The 16,115-nt window shown below is 34.0% G+C and overlaps 2 protein-coding genes across 7 annotated transcripts in view; both read left to right on the forward strand.

The window, feature by feature from the left end:
- The window catches only part of LOC106062877 (coiled-coil domain-containing protein 152-like), a 16,343-nt gene extending 4,630 nt beyond the window's left edge, over positions 1-11,713 (forward strand). For 4 of the 5 annotated variants that reach the window (XM_056031063.1, XM_056031064.1, XM_056031060.1 and 1 more), the window contains exons 2-8: positions 3,006-3,111; positions 3,606-3,674; positions 4,229-4,272; positions 8,829-8,931; positions 9,052-9,179; positions 9,979-10,068; positions 11,307-11,713. In XM_056031063.1, the coding sequence (XP_055887038.1) occupies positions 3,006-3,111; positions 3,606-3,674; positions 4,229-4,272; positions 8,829-8,931; positions 9,052-9,179; positions 9,979-10,068; positions 11,307-11,531 (765 nt within the window). In that variant the 3' untranslated portion in view covers positions 11,532-11,713. Of the gene's footprint in view, positions 1-1,413; positions 1,730-3,005; positions 3,112-3,605; positions 3,675-4,228; positions 4,273-8,828; positions 8,932-9,051; positions 9,180-9,978; positions 10,069-11,306 lie in introns of those variants that run through there. The other variant, XM_013221194.2, reaches the window with a different exon arrangement.
- Positions 11,714-12,382: 669 nt separating this feature from the next.
- LOC106062736 (TBC1 domain family member 2B-like) overlaps positions 12,383-16,115 on the forward strand; it is a 41,034-nt gene continuing 37,301 nt past the window's right edge. For both annotated transcript variants that reach the window (XM_056029342.1, XM_056029343.1), the window contains exon 1: positions 12,383-12,838. In XM_056029342.1, coding sequence (XP_055885317.1) covers positions 12,411-12,838 — 428 coding nt within the window. In that variant the 5' untranslated portion in view covers positions 12,383-12,410. The remainder of the gene's footprint in view (positions 12,839-16,115) is intronic.

Below are 16,115 nucleotides of genomic sequence, written 5' to 3' on the forward strand. Positions count from 1 at the left end.
GAAGGCGATTGCATGTATCGCCCGACCCTCCCACCTGGTACAACCATTTTTCATTTTATATTTACTAGTGATAAAATTTGAGATCAGAGTCTGTGTGCTACATAATATACAAATGGATTAAAACATCAATATGTAGTTTATATTATAATTGTGTTCATAAACTATGTTTTCTCTATAAAAATAGGACCGCCCCCCACTCAGATGCAATGCAATATGCACTCGATCATTAGGGTCTATGGCCTATAGTCACCCCTACGGTGTTTTTGTTTTGCTTCCCTACTGGCCTAATCATCTATAGTCTAGGCCTACTAACGACGGTTTTCCACCCGAGCGCTACGTTGAGGTTGAAAATTTTAAGCGCTGTCAGTGACCATTTATAGTGAAATTAGTGATTTATATCTAGAATCTAGTACCGTAATGCACTTTTACAGCAAGTTCAATGTCGAGTAGGAAAAAAAGTCGATGAGATTAAACCAAGTTCTTAGTTTGACTTTCGTGTAAACCCCCATTGCAATGTGTGGAGTGTCTAATAGTATGTTAAACCTAGATCTAGATCCAGGGCCGGCCGGACGATTCTCTCTCCAGATGCCACAATTACGGGTTTTGTATAATGCAGCTTTTTTTTTTTTTTAAATTGCGCGTAGGTTAAGTTTGGCACTTTCCCTATTGAAAGACACCATAAAATGACAATATTGTCTATATTTCAGATTTTTATGAGTTTTCAAAATATTTTAATAGGCCTAAATTCAGATTTCGAGGACTTTTTCGTATATTTTGCAATTTCAGGAGATTCACAGGAGCTCCTGGTAATTCAGAAATCTGTTAGATATAAAAATATAAAGTGTATAATTTGCACCTAGAGTTAGCGCGTGGCCTATGAAAGTGCGTGGCCCACTGCGTTCGCATAGGTTGCAGTGGATTAACGGCCGGCCCTGTCTAGATTTAATCTAGATTCTAACCATTTGTGTAGGCCTTTGCATTTTTTTTGTCTGATATAAGATTTTATTTGTTTTTATTGTTCCAGGTATAGATCTAGATTCTAAATATCAACGAGTGATTCTAGTTTTTATTTTTTATTTGCACTTGATAAGTTTAGGGAATAACATTTTAAGTGCTGAAAATATTAGGCCTAATTTTACTAGATCTAATAGATTCTATCTTATTTTTAATTTTAGTTTTTACGTATCTAGACTAGATTCTATTCTAGATCTGTATTACAGATGTAACTTTAAAAAAAAAAGATATTATAATTACGTCATACGACTAGATCTAAATAGGCCTATGCATCATCATAAATGTCATGATCATGTCCATGATCTTTACTTCAGATTACATTGACATTGAAGTCTAGTGACAGTAACGTCTATAACTTTAGCCTATTCAATAATACTCAGTTAACTCAGTATTAATAGTATCAAAAATCAATGTATCTTTATCATAGCCTATATGATGATAGTCACCGCAGATAGTGTTATAAATCTAGTTTATAAAAAATATTATTATCTATAGATCTAGATCTAGTTGTAGTAACTTTTAGGCCTACCACTTTAATTTAGACCTAGTATTTATTTTAATCTAGACCTAGAATCTAGATACTTAATATTGTAGATCTGTAATCTAGTTGAATAATTAAAGAATTATGGCAGAACAAACCAAAGAGCCAGGACCAGAGGCAACCATGTGCAATGATCATGATGAAGTCTTGAACCAGTGGACGCAGTGGTCAAATGTAGCTAGATTCTAGATTCTACTAATGCACTTTTAGACTACAGGCTCTAGATCTACTAGATCTATGATATGCATAGATAATATAATAGATTCTAGTAGTTGCTAGTCAGTCTAGCTAGACTGTAGATCGATAGGGCAGAGTCAAGGTTATCAGACACATGCATGCAAAAGGGGACAGGAAGAAAGATGAAGGGCCTATTTATAATATTATCTTATTTCTCAGAGCAAGCAACATTTACTTTAGGTTGTACTTTTTGAACAGAATTCATATTCTGATATGTCTCTCATTGAGTCAATGGAGAGTCTATTTTGTCAGACCACTAAGAATAAGACTTCTTTATTGATCCCTATGGAAAATTTGTTGTGATTACAAGGACTCTTTTCTCATATAAAACAACACAACAGAAACATTCACATAAATAGAACAGACGCAACATAAAGAGTTCATTCAGCACCTAGACACATCTTGGTCCTTTTCATGTTTCCTGATCAAAGGGTGGTGTTGATAAAGTCAGACCAAGTAAGGTACGAACGAGTTTTTGTACCGCTCTGTTCTTGTCTTGATTGACAATAGTATGCTGTGACTTTGTGTTGTTCATTGGAAACACTTCTCAAAAGATAAATTCAAAAATTTAAAAGACCACTTTTCAAAAGGTTTCAAATGAACAGTGTTAATTATGGAATATCATTGTTAATGAATAAGGTTGTCCAAAAAAGTGTTCTCTTACTGTCCTGCCAAATATTTGTTCAAGCTGCAGTAAAAAAACTGTAGGCCTTTATTGTTCCCAACAATACCCCATTCATTTAGGTAGTAGTATATGCATGCCAATTTAATATTTCACTTATGAGTAATAGCATACCATAACATTAAACAACATAGTGAAAGCCAGACATTTTTCCATTTTAGTTCAATGCCAACTTAAGAATGTCCTCCTTTTGCTCGACGTCTGGTAACCCTAACAATATATATATATAATTTTTAGATTAATAGATCTATATCTCTAGCTCTGAAGTCTATATTAATATTATTTTATTATAGATTTAAATATGCTGTTGCTTGGTTTTAACAACAGACAAATATTTTTAGGCTACTTTGGATCTTAACAGGCTAGGCTAATAATTATCAAGGAATGTTTCAAAAGCTAAAAAAAATTTAAATATAATAATATTGATATTTAATTATTTGATTGGTTGACCAGTCTTAAAATATGGCCTGTCAATACAAATACCAATGGCTTGCATAAATACTATTGAAAATTTTTTTATTGATTCATTAGTTCTTTACTGACTTGCTGAGTAACTTGCAAGAAGCCAAGGATAAATTACAACTGTCACTGGATGAATCCGAAGTACTGAAACAAACTAATGCTTCTCTTCACTTAGGTTGGACTCTTTTGTTATATATTTGGTTTTGTTTCATGTTTTTTTTTGTTGTTTTTTTTTACTATTTAAACAATGCTCTAAATTTAACACTGCTGAACTAGCCTGATGGTTAACTACAAAGACAAACCATTATATTTTTAAAAAGTATGAATTACCAGGATAATGTTCTGTATTACTCAACTAAACTATTAAACTATCCTCATAAAGTTTACTTAAATTACCTCATTGAAATGGTGTAGTAAGGTGCAAATATATTTCAAAGATGAGTTGGTTGTAATGAAAATATAAGATATTCATACAAATTCTTTAGAGCTCTCACTGCTACTGTTTCATCCTATCACAGATTTAGTGAAATCACTGTAAAGTTCTTATACCTGACATTTAGATGTATAAACTTTGTCATTATTTCAACATAAAGCTATAGGCCCTATTCTATGTCCTTTTTGGTACCCCCTACATGTATGTGGAATAGTTTTCTTCCTTTTTTATTTTAGAATGTAGTAACTTGCAAGAGTCAATAAAAAAGTATCAAAGTAAAGTGGAAGCAATGAAAGTACTTGATAGTGAGTATTGATTTAACACTTAAATAGGTATTTAAATTTTCTTGGATGCCTGCACCTTTTTAAGGAGTGATAGGCTGTTTAAAGTACTGCATGAAGACTCAGACTTTGGACATATTTCTTTAATTTTTCTCAGTTATTGTCACTATTTGTGGCTGACAGATGTGTGTATACTGGCTGATCTTAGCAACCTGCAGGGATGGATCAGTGTTTGCCTACTGCCTGATTCTGTTAATAGATTGGATGATAAGTATGGTTTCTGAGAAAGTCTGGTTGTTAATATTTGAATGACCTGTGTGTTATGAACATCTATAGTATGACAGCTTATATTTTTAATAAAGTAGTTTGTGTATGTTGTCTATCAGACATTGACAACAAAAAGAAAACAAATTGAACACTGGGGGGAACATGGTTATGTCTTATAAAATTATATATATACATATTACAATAAAAAATGTAAAAAAAAAATCATTATTTTTTCTTCAGTAATGATTTATATCAACCCAGATGTATAGTGTTTAAAACATTTTCTAGACTATTTAATTTTCTGTTGACAGATGAGCTAGAAAGTTTGAGAGAGCAACTATTTTGTAAAGAGAAGGTAAATATTTGTATGAACAAGCCAAATATAATAATTGAGACATAAAACTAATATTAAATCATAATTGTTTAAAATAGTCAATTCCTATTAATCAGATCACATCATATGATTACCTATTAACTGATTTTATTACATAAACATGATGGTGTGATCCATTGGAATGCACTGCAATGTTTGGCAAGTCAGTGCAGGTGCTATTAGAAGCATTAGAGGCAATACTAGGGTTGATAGTCACAATGCCTAAGTAAGGGGCACGACTCCTCATTTTCTCCTCAAGTTTGACCCCTAAAGCTTTACTACGCTGTCAAGCAGCATATGCTGGAATCTCCCAGTTCTAGAGGTAGCCTACCGGTACCAGTTATTCACCTCATTTCCTACACCTAAACCATATCTAAGCCACATAAGTAAGCCAACTGCTGGATCTGGTTGTTAGGGGCTATTTGAGATGTATATCATTGAGGAGTGTTTTATGTGAGATGTATATCATTGAGGAGTGTTTTATGTGAGATGTATATCACTGAGGAGTGTTTTATGTGAGATGTATATCATTGAGGATGTGACAAGTCAAAAACTCGCTGTCAGAGTCACTCAAAATTATCACAGCATTAATTATTATTTTTCATTATTTATTTATTTTATTTTAATTATTCCCCCATCCTACCCCTGAATTCTCCACCCGCACCACCTTTTCTCCTCCAGGCTAGACTTAGTTGACCACATTGGAGATAGCGAAGGCGCGTCCTTTCATTTATCTGCCCTTGATCGGGGAAAGGTAAACACCCAATCTCTTTTGTCTTGCCCGCCGGATGTCTGAAGGACGGTCGCGGTTGAAACCACCTTGGTTTGAATGCAAGCTAATCCTTCTCCCCCCCCCCCCCCCTTCTCTCACGTCTCTCTTTGATCTAAGAGATTACAAAGGTCAACACACCGCGTGATATTCCAAGGTGCGGCTCCCACCTCGAGTCAAATCCACCCACGTGTAAGATAAATCTTAGCCTAGGGCATTTCCTGTGTCCGCCCACATTCTCCAGGCCTATATATAAGTAGATTCAAATCAAGCCAGACCCTTTCACTCCTCTATCGCTGTCGATCGAGTCTGGACTATATCATTTATTCTCCCTCCTAGAGGAATACCTGGTGGTAAGCCGAACTTAATCACAAGTTCCATCTTAATTACTTTTGTGCTATTTCCATTGGATATCATCATGTGTATTTTGTTTACTTCATTTATATTTAATTAGTGCATTGTGTATTTCTCACTGGCGTAAGTAGAAAACATAAACATGCCCTATGTATTTATTTATGTATTGCATTAATCTATTAATGCTACGTTGCTCAATTGATCGTTGATTCAACCATGTATATATTTGTACATCTTATTTTATTTCCTTTATCTCGGTTGGCCGCCTTGATAATTTTACTAGCGCACTGATACTGCGTCTAGAAAAGAGATACGAGTTATCTCCCCTGTAGTGAATTATCTCACCTTTACTCATTTTACTCTAACGAGAGTTGCGCCCCTTGAATGGACACCCTCTCCATTCAAGTGCGCTCCATTGTTCTCGATCGACGGTCATATGTAAACATACCGTCAGGATCGCTGACCACCGCCCAATTCAACCCCCCCCCTCTTTCTCTATCCACCTGTGTTGTTTATTTGAGATTATTATTTCCCCTTCTATGTACATTTTTATATTATTATTTCCCCTTTTATGTACATTTCTATATTGCTACTATCTGCCATCTATTTTCCAAATCCCATTTTTCATCATCTCCCCTTTATGCTCTAAAGCAATTTTACCAGTCTGACGAATGCACCTCAGTCGAGGGCATCGATAAGATGTATGAGAGACATGTCCTAACTTGTCTTTATTTATCCGCAGCCTCCCTCAGGTGTCTGCCTATTGCCTATTTAGGTGCTTAGTGCTATTCAGCACTGTATTTGCTATCAAGAATCACCTATCGCCTATTTGCCTACTGGCCTATCTATGTGCTTAGTGCTATTCAGCACTGCACTTTCCTATTGAGCATCATCTACCGCCTACGGAGATCTACTCAACTCTACTACTTGGCGCTATCGGCATTGTCCGCCTATTCGACGGCCCACCTGTCAAGCTATTAGGTGCGACGTCCCTATAGACCAGATCTGGGTGAGACGTCATAGCTACGCCAACCCTCTGCAACTCACTGGACATATCCTGTCAACTACGCTGCCCACGGCAGATCAGCTCTGCCCGCAGTAACCTTGTGCCCACGGTATCCGGCCACCCGCCATACTGTGCCCACTACAGATACTAGAACTTGGGACTGAGACTCCACAAGAACTATATCGCCGGCGTCCCTCTATCCGCTAGAGCGCCACCTCCAGCTGCAGAACCTCAAGCCAGGACACAGCCAGCTGCGACATCAACAGGACAACCAGCTAAGTCAGAGGACAAAGTGACATATTCTCTTATTATGTGCAAGAGTGATGATTAAACATAGAATATACTAGAGATAGATGCAAACCCTCCCCCTTTTTATTATTATATGTATATTTATGTAAATAAATATTCTTTATTTTAACTTTTGTATCTATCTTTCATTGCTTTGTCTCGTTGCGTGTCTGCTCCCGATTCATATGCTGATAAGTGGGGGTGTGATAGTTTTAAAAATAATCATCCCCTAGACATAAAACGTGCCAAACACACATCACATTTCCCCACCTGTCACAGAGGAGTGTTTTATGTGAGATGTATATCATTGAGGAGTGTTTTATGTGAGATGTATATCACTGAGGAGTGTTTTATGCGAGCTTATCCCCATTGATACATCTGGCCATAACAATCATTAAAACCAAAGTTATGCCTTTATATTTTAAACATACAAACAAACACTCTTGGTTATAAAAAATATTTCATAAAAAAAAAAAAGACAAAATTGATTTGAAGCAAATATACTGGGGCGTGGTGGCTGAGTAGTTAACTGCTAAGCTTCTGAACCTGGGGTCCTGGGCTCGAATCTCGGTGAAGACTGGAATTTTGAATTTAAGGATTTTAAGGGTGCCCCTAATGGGTACCTGACTACTCGGGAAAAGTAATGGCAGTTGGACATTGTGCTGACCACATGACACCCTGCTAGTTAACTGTTGGCCAAAGAAACAGATGACCTTAACATCATCTGCCCTATAAATCACAAAATCTAAAAGGGGAACCCTAACTTTTAATCATTGCAAAACACAGTCCATTGCTTTAAAAAAGTCTTATAAAATTCCATTCTATTTATTTATTCTTATTATTCTGTATGATCTTTTTTATTTTACCAACTGTACTGGAACAAAATCACCTAAAATATAAATACAATATTGGAAATGATTTTGATTCCCTCTTCCATAAAATAGAAGTGCAAAGTTTTAATGCACTTCCTGTCATCCTGAGATCATTGATTCACTAGAGGCATCTTCAAAGCTTTTCTGATCAACATATGCTGTCAATGTTTTTAGTGTCATTATATCTACTTTCTTTGTAGAACTGAAGTTTTTGTTGTTTCTGGCTAAAATGTTTCTAGTGTTCTGCTTGTTGAATTTTCACAATTTTCTCAGTAGGGGGACTAGTAAATCCTGCTGACATTCTTTGGCATGGTTTAATGTAGTTTTATCCATATGCGGGAATAATAGTACATTTATCAAAGGATTACTTGGATGACTGCTCTAATTCAATGCTCTCAGGACTGAGGTTGAGCGTTGCTTACCATTGTCCTCTGCTGTCCTGCAGGAGGTTCGGGTAAAGAGCATATTAATTTATAATTGTGAAGGAAGTTAGGAAACCTAAGTCTGAAAGTTCTGTTTGATTCTGTCAAAACAAATAGCTGTTTTGATTAACCATGACATGGATCCAATATAATTTGACTTTTTTTTCCCTGATAAATGATTAATCTAAACAGTCTTTTTTTTAGCAAGCATTATTTTAAAAAAATAGATTATTTTATGATATCTTATATAATACAGATGTTACTTAAAAAAAGATGATTACGTCCTACGCGTCATGCATTTAGTCATGCATATTAACCAATGACCTAAATTCTGCCAAGTCACTGGTTTTTCTGGCTAGCTCAGGCAACCCATTCCATGCTCTAATAGTGCCAGGAAAGAAGGAGCATTTGTACAAATTTGTTCTAGCATATGGAACGAGGAATGTGCCTTTATCTTTGTGACTTTCTGAGTATTTTATTAAATTTTGTTCTTGTATTTGAAGATTATGGTTCAGTGTTTTATGTAGCCCCTAAAATTGCTACTTTACTTTTGAGGTTTCTATCCTGAAGGCTTTCTAAATTTAGTGATTTTACTAAAGGTGTTACTCTAGTCAAATGGGAATATTTGTTTGTTATGAATCTCACTGCTCTAGTTTGTGTCTGTTCCAGTTTCTTAATGTTTTCTTGAGTTGAGGGGTCCAAAACAGAGGATACATATTCCATTATTAGCCTAACCAAGGTATAATAACATTTTAGTTTCATGTTCTTATTTGATTTATAGAAATTTCTTTTAATAAACCCTAATGCTTTGTTTGATTTTTTGATAGGCACTGGAAGATGCTATGATCAACCATGATGTTGCTTTGAATGATTTGAAACAAAATTTTGAAAAAGAAAAAAAAGAGTTGTTAACTCGGCTCAGCACAGAATGTAAGTTGAAGTTTATTCATTTTGAAAGATCCCAAAAATTTGAGATTCATGGTTCATACAGCCATTTGTAAAACTTCCAATATTACTTTAAAGGCCTACTAACAAACATTTTGTATATAGTTGCAGAAGAACTTGCTAAAGTCAACAGTGAGCTAAATGAAGAAAAAGAAGCCAAGGGGAAGCTACTGAGTCAGTTGGAGACATCAGAAATGGAGAGGAAGAATGAGATCTCTAGGATTAATTGGGAGGTGGAATTATTTAGTGTTACCTTTATATTAATAAGTTGGTGTGGTGAAATTTTGATAGGGCTTTTCAGTATATTGTCATTTTTTTTTTTTATACATATCTTAATTATGCAATAGGTGGGATTGATGGAAATTGTCTAAGTTGTAGATTGGGAATGAGTACTTGAATAAAATGTGTCCATTTAGAGCCTAGGACTGACAACAGGCAAAAAAAAAAATTGCATTTAAAAATAAAATTAGTAATTAAAAATATGATCAAACATTTTATAGCATAACCTTACCAAAATTTAATACAATATATATATAGGTTTTAAAGAAAACTTGGATTTAAAGAGTCCTTCTTCTTCTTACATTTCTTCTAAATTGTTCTCATTTTTAATATTGAATTGGAGGGATCACATGACCAGTCTTATGTATGAGATGAACTGCTTAGTGGTTTCTACACCAAACAGCTTTCTATGCATATCTTTTAAGGGGTATCTTGGATGCGTATCTTAATCAAGCCTCTTTATATGATCAGCACTCTCTGGTGACATGGAGTTAGACAAAACTTAGCACTCCTTTTTTATCAATTATTGTAGTTCTCAAATCAAAATGTACAAAAAAACATAATTAAAAATTAAATAAAAAATTAGATGGTACCTTCGGGATCCAGTGGTGGTCTAGAACCTTATAACTCTTTAAATGGTGTTAGCTTTTAGAGCTTAATCAGAAGATCTATTGTATAATTTAACCTAACTTTTTTTGTTGTACAAATTTAATTTCTAATGTACTTAAATTATTTTTTTTGTACATTGGACAGTATGAAGCCAAATTAACAGAGATTCAACGCCAAAAGGTACAGATGGTGCAACAACAGCATGATGGTTTTAGCAAAGATCTAATTAGAACTGTGAGTATGTATAGGGATTTAACCTTTTCCACTTAGTATCATAGAAGTCAGCAATATATGTTAGTCTGAGCACACCAAGAGTCTGCAGAAAGTAATTAATAACTTTAAATTTCATGCTAGCCAAAACAACATTATGTTCATTTATTATTTAAAATATATACAGAAACAAATGTTTAGATTCTCAGTTGTTTCTTTAGTATCTGAGTATTCTTATCAAAGTGTTGATAGTATTAACTTGTTATAGGAGCTTATCTTATTTATTTGTATTCATGGAGGAACATTGGTCTTCAATTACACCTAGTTAATACACTAATGAACACGTTTTGTGATGACTAGATGAAAGTTGTTGAGCTTGCTGGTATTTCTTTTCATAACTTTCAGTTTTTATTGTTGGGAATGGAGCTTCGTATTCTGCTTAAGTAATTGGAATGGCTTTTAAATGTGTATTACACTTAGTCTAAACTTCAACTGCTTCGTGGTAATTGTTTACAATGTATTAAAAACAAAGTAATATTTTTCTCCCTAAAGTAGAAGTTTGATCATCATTGTTAAGACTTCAGATTTGAATGGGAATAATTTGTAACACATCATGAACAACATTTTAAAGCATCATGACTACAATTTAATGTTCTGTTATGGAATAGCTAAATGGCTTAAGAAATAGCTAAAGTGATCTATATTACAGCATTATTAATGTTATGTGTACAAGATTTAAACATTGGAATTAAATAATATAGCCAAGTTACTCATTTTAATTTGAGTACTTCTATTGAATTACACACTCAGTGAGTTAGTTGAGTTTTCACTTTTTCATAGAAAATAAAATTATTGGCTTCTGAAAAAAAAAAGTAAATTTAAGCTGAGCAAACCTTTTCCTATGAAAATAATTCTGTACGCTGCTTTCAAAAGTGAAATTTTATTCAAATTGATCAATAGTTAAAGAAATGATCCATAAACTTTATCAGTGTGTTCTAGACAGCACCAAAACTGAAGAAAGAATATAGTAATCAATCATTTTGTTGTTTAATACAGGCTCCTAAGACAGCTGGTTGTTTTAAGATTAATAATTGTTGCATTTGGTTCTTTCTCAAATGATTGCTGCATAATAAAAATGATCTTATTTAAACTGAAATAAACTATCCAAGGCTCTATGGTTACCTGAATAAGTAACATTTACCTTTTTTATGTATTGGATTATTTTCAGCTATTAAAGATATTCTATGATTTTTGTTTTTCAGAAGATGCAGCACATGAAAGAAAGTTATGAACAGGAATTAGCATTGCTAAAAAACAATATTGTGACCTTGCAAACACAATTAGACAATTTGCAACAAGCATCCCATGTTCAACATAAAGTAACTAGCTCAAACCTGCTACTTCAAGAATATCCTCCTGTAAAAAGCCCCATGTCTGAAAACAGAAAGGTCTTTCTTCAAAATAAGAGAAGAATTAAAAAGCTATAGGACATCAAATACTTATTCTTTAAAATGTACACATTTTTTGTGTGTGATTTTGACTTTTATTGTGAAACTGTTGGAGGTGAATTAAAGTTGTATTTCATTCTTGATTTCAATTTCAAAGTTTGAATTGTTTGTGTAATTATGTAGCTTTTTATCTTCCTAATAAAATCTTACAAATTACCTTTTTTCACCCTTTCTTTTATTTGTTCCATTGCAGTTTGTGAAGTAAATTTAAATGTGTATGCTGGCGCATAAACATTTTGAAATAATTACATTTACTAACATGGTATTTGTAAAAGGTGTCAACAGCTTGGTTATCCTTGAAAGAAAGTCAAATAGATATGCATATTAAATTAGTTTTAGAATAAAACAAAAGCTTTACCAGTCAACAAAGATGGACTGGACATGTTGGTCAACATCTTGAGCTACTCCACAACTAAGGTGACGAAAGGCAAAGAACATGAGAGCAATGTACAAATGTAATTTTAAGTGGAGCTGTATTAGGAATTTCTGGCCATAAAGCAAAACAATAGCAGCTAGCTAGGCAAAAGTAAAGCATTTATTTGCTAACCAAGTTACAGGACATACCTTCTAAATAAGAAAAAAAAAGCACTTAAATAAATAAAATAATGTTTTTAGTTATGTTTCTATACTTTAAAGTGTTTATCTTTATTTATCTGTGTTACTACTTAAAAGCGTAGGTTGTTGTGGAGTGACTTCAAGTTTAGTGATTTTATCATTAGTGTTTCTTGGTGATTTCATTGATTTGATTGCATTATGTCCCTTGTTTCGGTTCACATCCAATCCAACAATTACTCATGAATTAACTCTCCCATGCTTCGAAATAGGAAACCATCTCGGAAGTAAACAAAATAAAAAGCTATGGCGGCCTTAGAAGTGGGTGTTACCACTGACGAGCTACGGATAAGCGACGGAACACTTAATTTAGACTCACCAGAAGTGAGTGAAAGCCTTGAAGAAATTGATTCAAAAGAAGCAGAGGCTCTTGTTGAAGATGAAGATACCAGCATTGAAATGTTGTCTGTACCGTGCAGCGATGAATCGGCCGCACAGTCTCCTACAGACCCGGAAGAACAGAAATTATCGGGGTGGTTGAAACTTGTAAGTGTGGGTTTGGGATTTCGAAAAACTATTAAACACGTGTGGTTTGTTTATGGAGAGGACACTGGAAAATTGTATTATTATCGTCAACCACAAGATTTGCTTCCATTAGGAGAAATTGACCTCAGAACGTCATCATTAACATACGATGCAAGCAACGTTGACAAGCCTGGTTTGTTTGAAATACGGTATGTAGCATGATTATCTTTCATTCCTTTTTATTGAATCAATATCTTTAATCTAAAAAACAAACCTTACAATTTGATTTATGCTCTTTATGGCAAATCATGACATTAATTAGTTCTCTATTAATGCTCGTTGCAATATTTACTAGATAATGACAGTAGAAATCTTTTTAAGTGCATTTTGCCACATCATTGTTAAGGTTGAAATTGATATATATAGTGGAATTGAGCCTAGATTCCTTAATTTATGCATCACTGTAAGCATGTGGTTTGTGATAATTACTTCAGGTGTTTCTGTATCATCGCATTATGTGCAAAAAAAAAATAAATCTTTCATTTGATCTGGTTGTAGACAAGCAAACTAAAAATTTAAAGAGTCCAAGCTAGCATTATTTTCTTAGGTGTTAAGTACATTATGACTTCATATTAGAAATCCACATGTAGTGTGTAGTGTGATAGTATTGTTATAATTTATTAGAAATTCGAATGTGGTGTGAGAGTCAGTTCAGATATTGTACTAATTGTAGCACATAAAAAATGTATTAACATGTCATGATTTTCTTTTTGAAAATGCCAGTGACTAAATTTTATACTTATTATTATTAAATTATTTAAAATTAAACTTTACAGTATTCTAAAAACAGGACATCCTTAGCTTCTATTAGTGTGTTTTTATTGACATTTCCCATTGTTTTTTGCTTACTTGGGCTTGCTAAATATTGATTGCACAAAGTAGACTTGTTTGTTTCCTTCTGTTGATATTCCTTTTTTAAAAAAAAATAGATAATATGTTCTAAATTTTGTAAATCAGAACTCCAGCAAGAAAAGTTACTTAGTTAAAAAAAAAGTTTTATATTAGAATATTTGTGTGTTTGTCTTTGTAGTGAGAAATGTATTGCAAAGTATGATTGAAATTAATGGGTAATTATTATTGTTTAAAAAAGTCTTAAGCCTCAACAAAGATGGACTGTTTATTATGTCTGACAAAGGTTATACTGATTTTAATGATTACTGTGTTATGGACATGTTTGTTGGGAGTTGCTGTTTTAACATTGAAACTTGATGGTTACTGTAACAATATTGCTGAAATAAGTGTTAGTGTTAATCTTTTTAGAGTTGCCGAGTGAATGATATAGGACACTATTAAGTTCTTTAAAAATATGATACCAATTTGAGGCATTAGACACATTCTCAGATAGTTTTGAGGCTGTGGGATAGTACACATATTGTTTTGGAGAACTCTTAAAAGACTGAGATGCATTGAAAAGCAACTTCTAAAGAAGCCATAGTCTTCACAACTCCAGCAAACAACAGCTTTATTATGTGTTATATGTGGCAAAATATTGAATGCCATAGCCAAGTCTTAATAGCTTTGTAAATTAGTGCACTTTTTCCTTGTTCTTGAGACGATGTCTTATTACTAGATCTATATGGTAAGTAAAAAAAAAAAAAAAAAAAAAAACAGGATTAGAATATCATTATTTTAATAGTGATATCAAGTGTTGGCATATTCTAAAGAGTCATGATAAGTGTTGAATAGTTTGGGGTTTTTTTTGCCAACAGAACACAGTTGCTAAATCCTAACAGATTTGATCTTCTGTTAATTATTTTTAGGAGAGGGAATGGGCATTCTAGCTTAAAAAAACAACAACTGCAAACATTTCTAATCCAAATATTCTACAATCTACATTTAGTAACAGTCTGCTTTTGGGGGATAGACCCAAATCTACACAATTTGTGTGTGTTGCATTTCTAATCTGTATAATGTAATTCACACAATTTGTGTGTGTTGCGTTTCTCATCTGTATAATGTAATTCACACAATGTGTGTGTGTTGCGTTATTCATCTGTAAAATGTAATTCACACAATTTGTGTGTCCCCGGAGCTTAGGAATGGCAGGTGGTGGTTACTATGGTTGAGTTTGAAGAATGACAGGATGTAAGGTGGGCTGTTTACCTTGGTGTTAAGAAAAGGTTAAAAACAAACTGTATTTTGTACGACATATTCTGTTCCCTTTTGGAGATAATAATGACTATAATGCTAGACGGAAGTTGTTTCCAAAGCCACTTTTGGTTTTTCGTAGATAATTTTACCACTTCACCTACACACACACACACACACACACATTCACTCTGGTATATTTGCTCATTTGTTTGTAATTGTCCGTGATTTCCTTTTTCTTTTTAAATTCACAATTCCATTTTAATATATTTATGTTAGTTGTAAAATAGTACCGGACCCGTGATGGAGGCTGAATCGGCAGGAACAGTTGATAATAGCGTCGTGTCCCACAGGTGCTTAGGCATATACTTTGCTCTGCTCCGATGACACTATGACTCCCGTTGCTGACACTACGGGGAGTCGGAGGTAACAGTGCTGCGTATCTTGTACGAATGTTCGCAATGAAGCTCTGGGGCAATATGTCTTCAACATCCGTATGGGTGCAATGAGATATGATGCACTTCTTTGGATAGCGAAGTTTCTTGTCAGGGCACTACGGGAGGTGTAAACCTTCCTGTCCTAAAACCAATCGGAGTTGATCTCTCAGGTATATAATCTCGTATCGGGTGTCACGTAATCTAATTTTTATTAAAGACAATTTGTCCTATACAGTACAATTAAGTTTTCTACGTTAATTAAATTTGAATCAACGAACGTGTACTATAGAACATTTATCGGCATCTGCACATCCAACTCAACTTCTGGGAGGCAACTAGATTCTAGTTCTCAATAGAACATTTATCGGCATCTGCACATCCAACTTAACTTCTGGGAGGCAACTAGATTCTAGTTCTCAATAGAACATTTATCGGCATCTGCACATCCAACTCAACTTCTGGGAGGCTACTAGATTCTAGTTCTCAGTAGTACTCGTTGGTTGCATGTCCACTGTTGTGTCCATTATCTAATTAGAAGATAACGAGATGTCCCTTTTTGGTCATGCGCACCTCACTTTCTATATCACGTACATCGGTCACTTCCGCGATTAGGCCCAGTGTATTTGATTTAATGCATTTATATGCGTATACCTCTAGACTAAGTCCAACTAATTCTTTCTAGGGATTATCTTATTAATTATAGACATTACTTTAAGAGTCGCAGTGATGACGTATTATGTTCTGTAAATAAACTACTTTTATGTAATTTAAAGTGTAAAAACTATTGGGAATAACCGAAGGCCAATATCATGTACTGAAATAGAATTACTAGGAACTTTAGAAACACTAACCAATTAACGTATTTCTTCATCGTAGTAATGTCATCCTAACTGGTCTTGTA

Source organism: Biomphalaria glabrata, chromosome 5, assembly GCF_947242115.1.
Source record: "Biomphalaria glabrata chromosome 5, xgBioGlab47.1, whole genome shotgun sequence".
In the NCBI taxonomy this organism is placed as follows: Eukaryota; Metazoa; Mollusca; class Gastropoda; family Planorbidae; genus Biomphalaria; species Biomphalaria glabrata.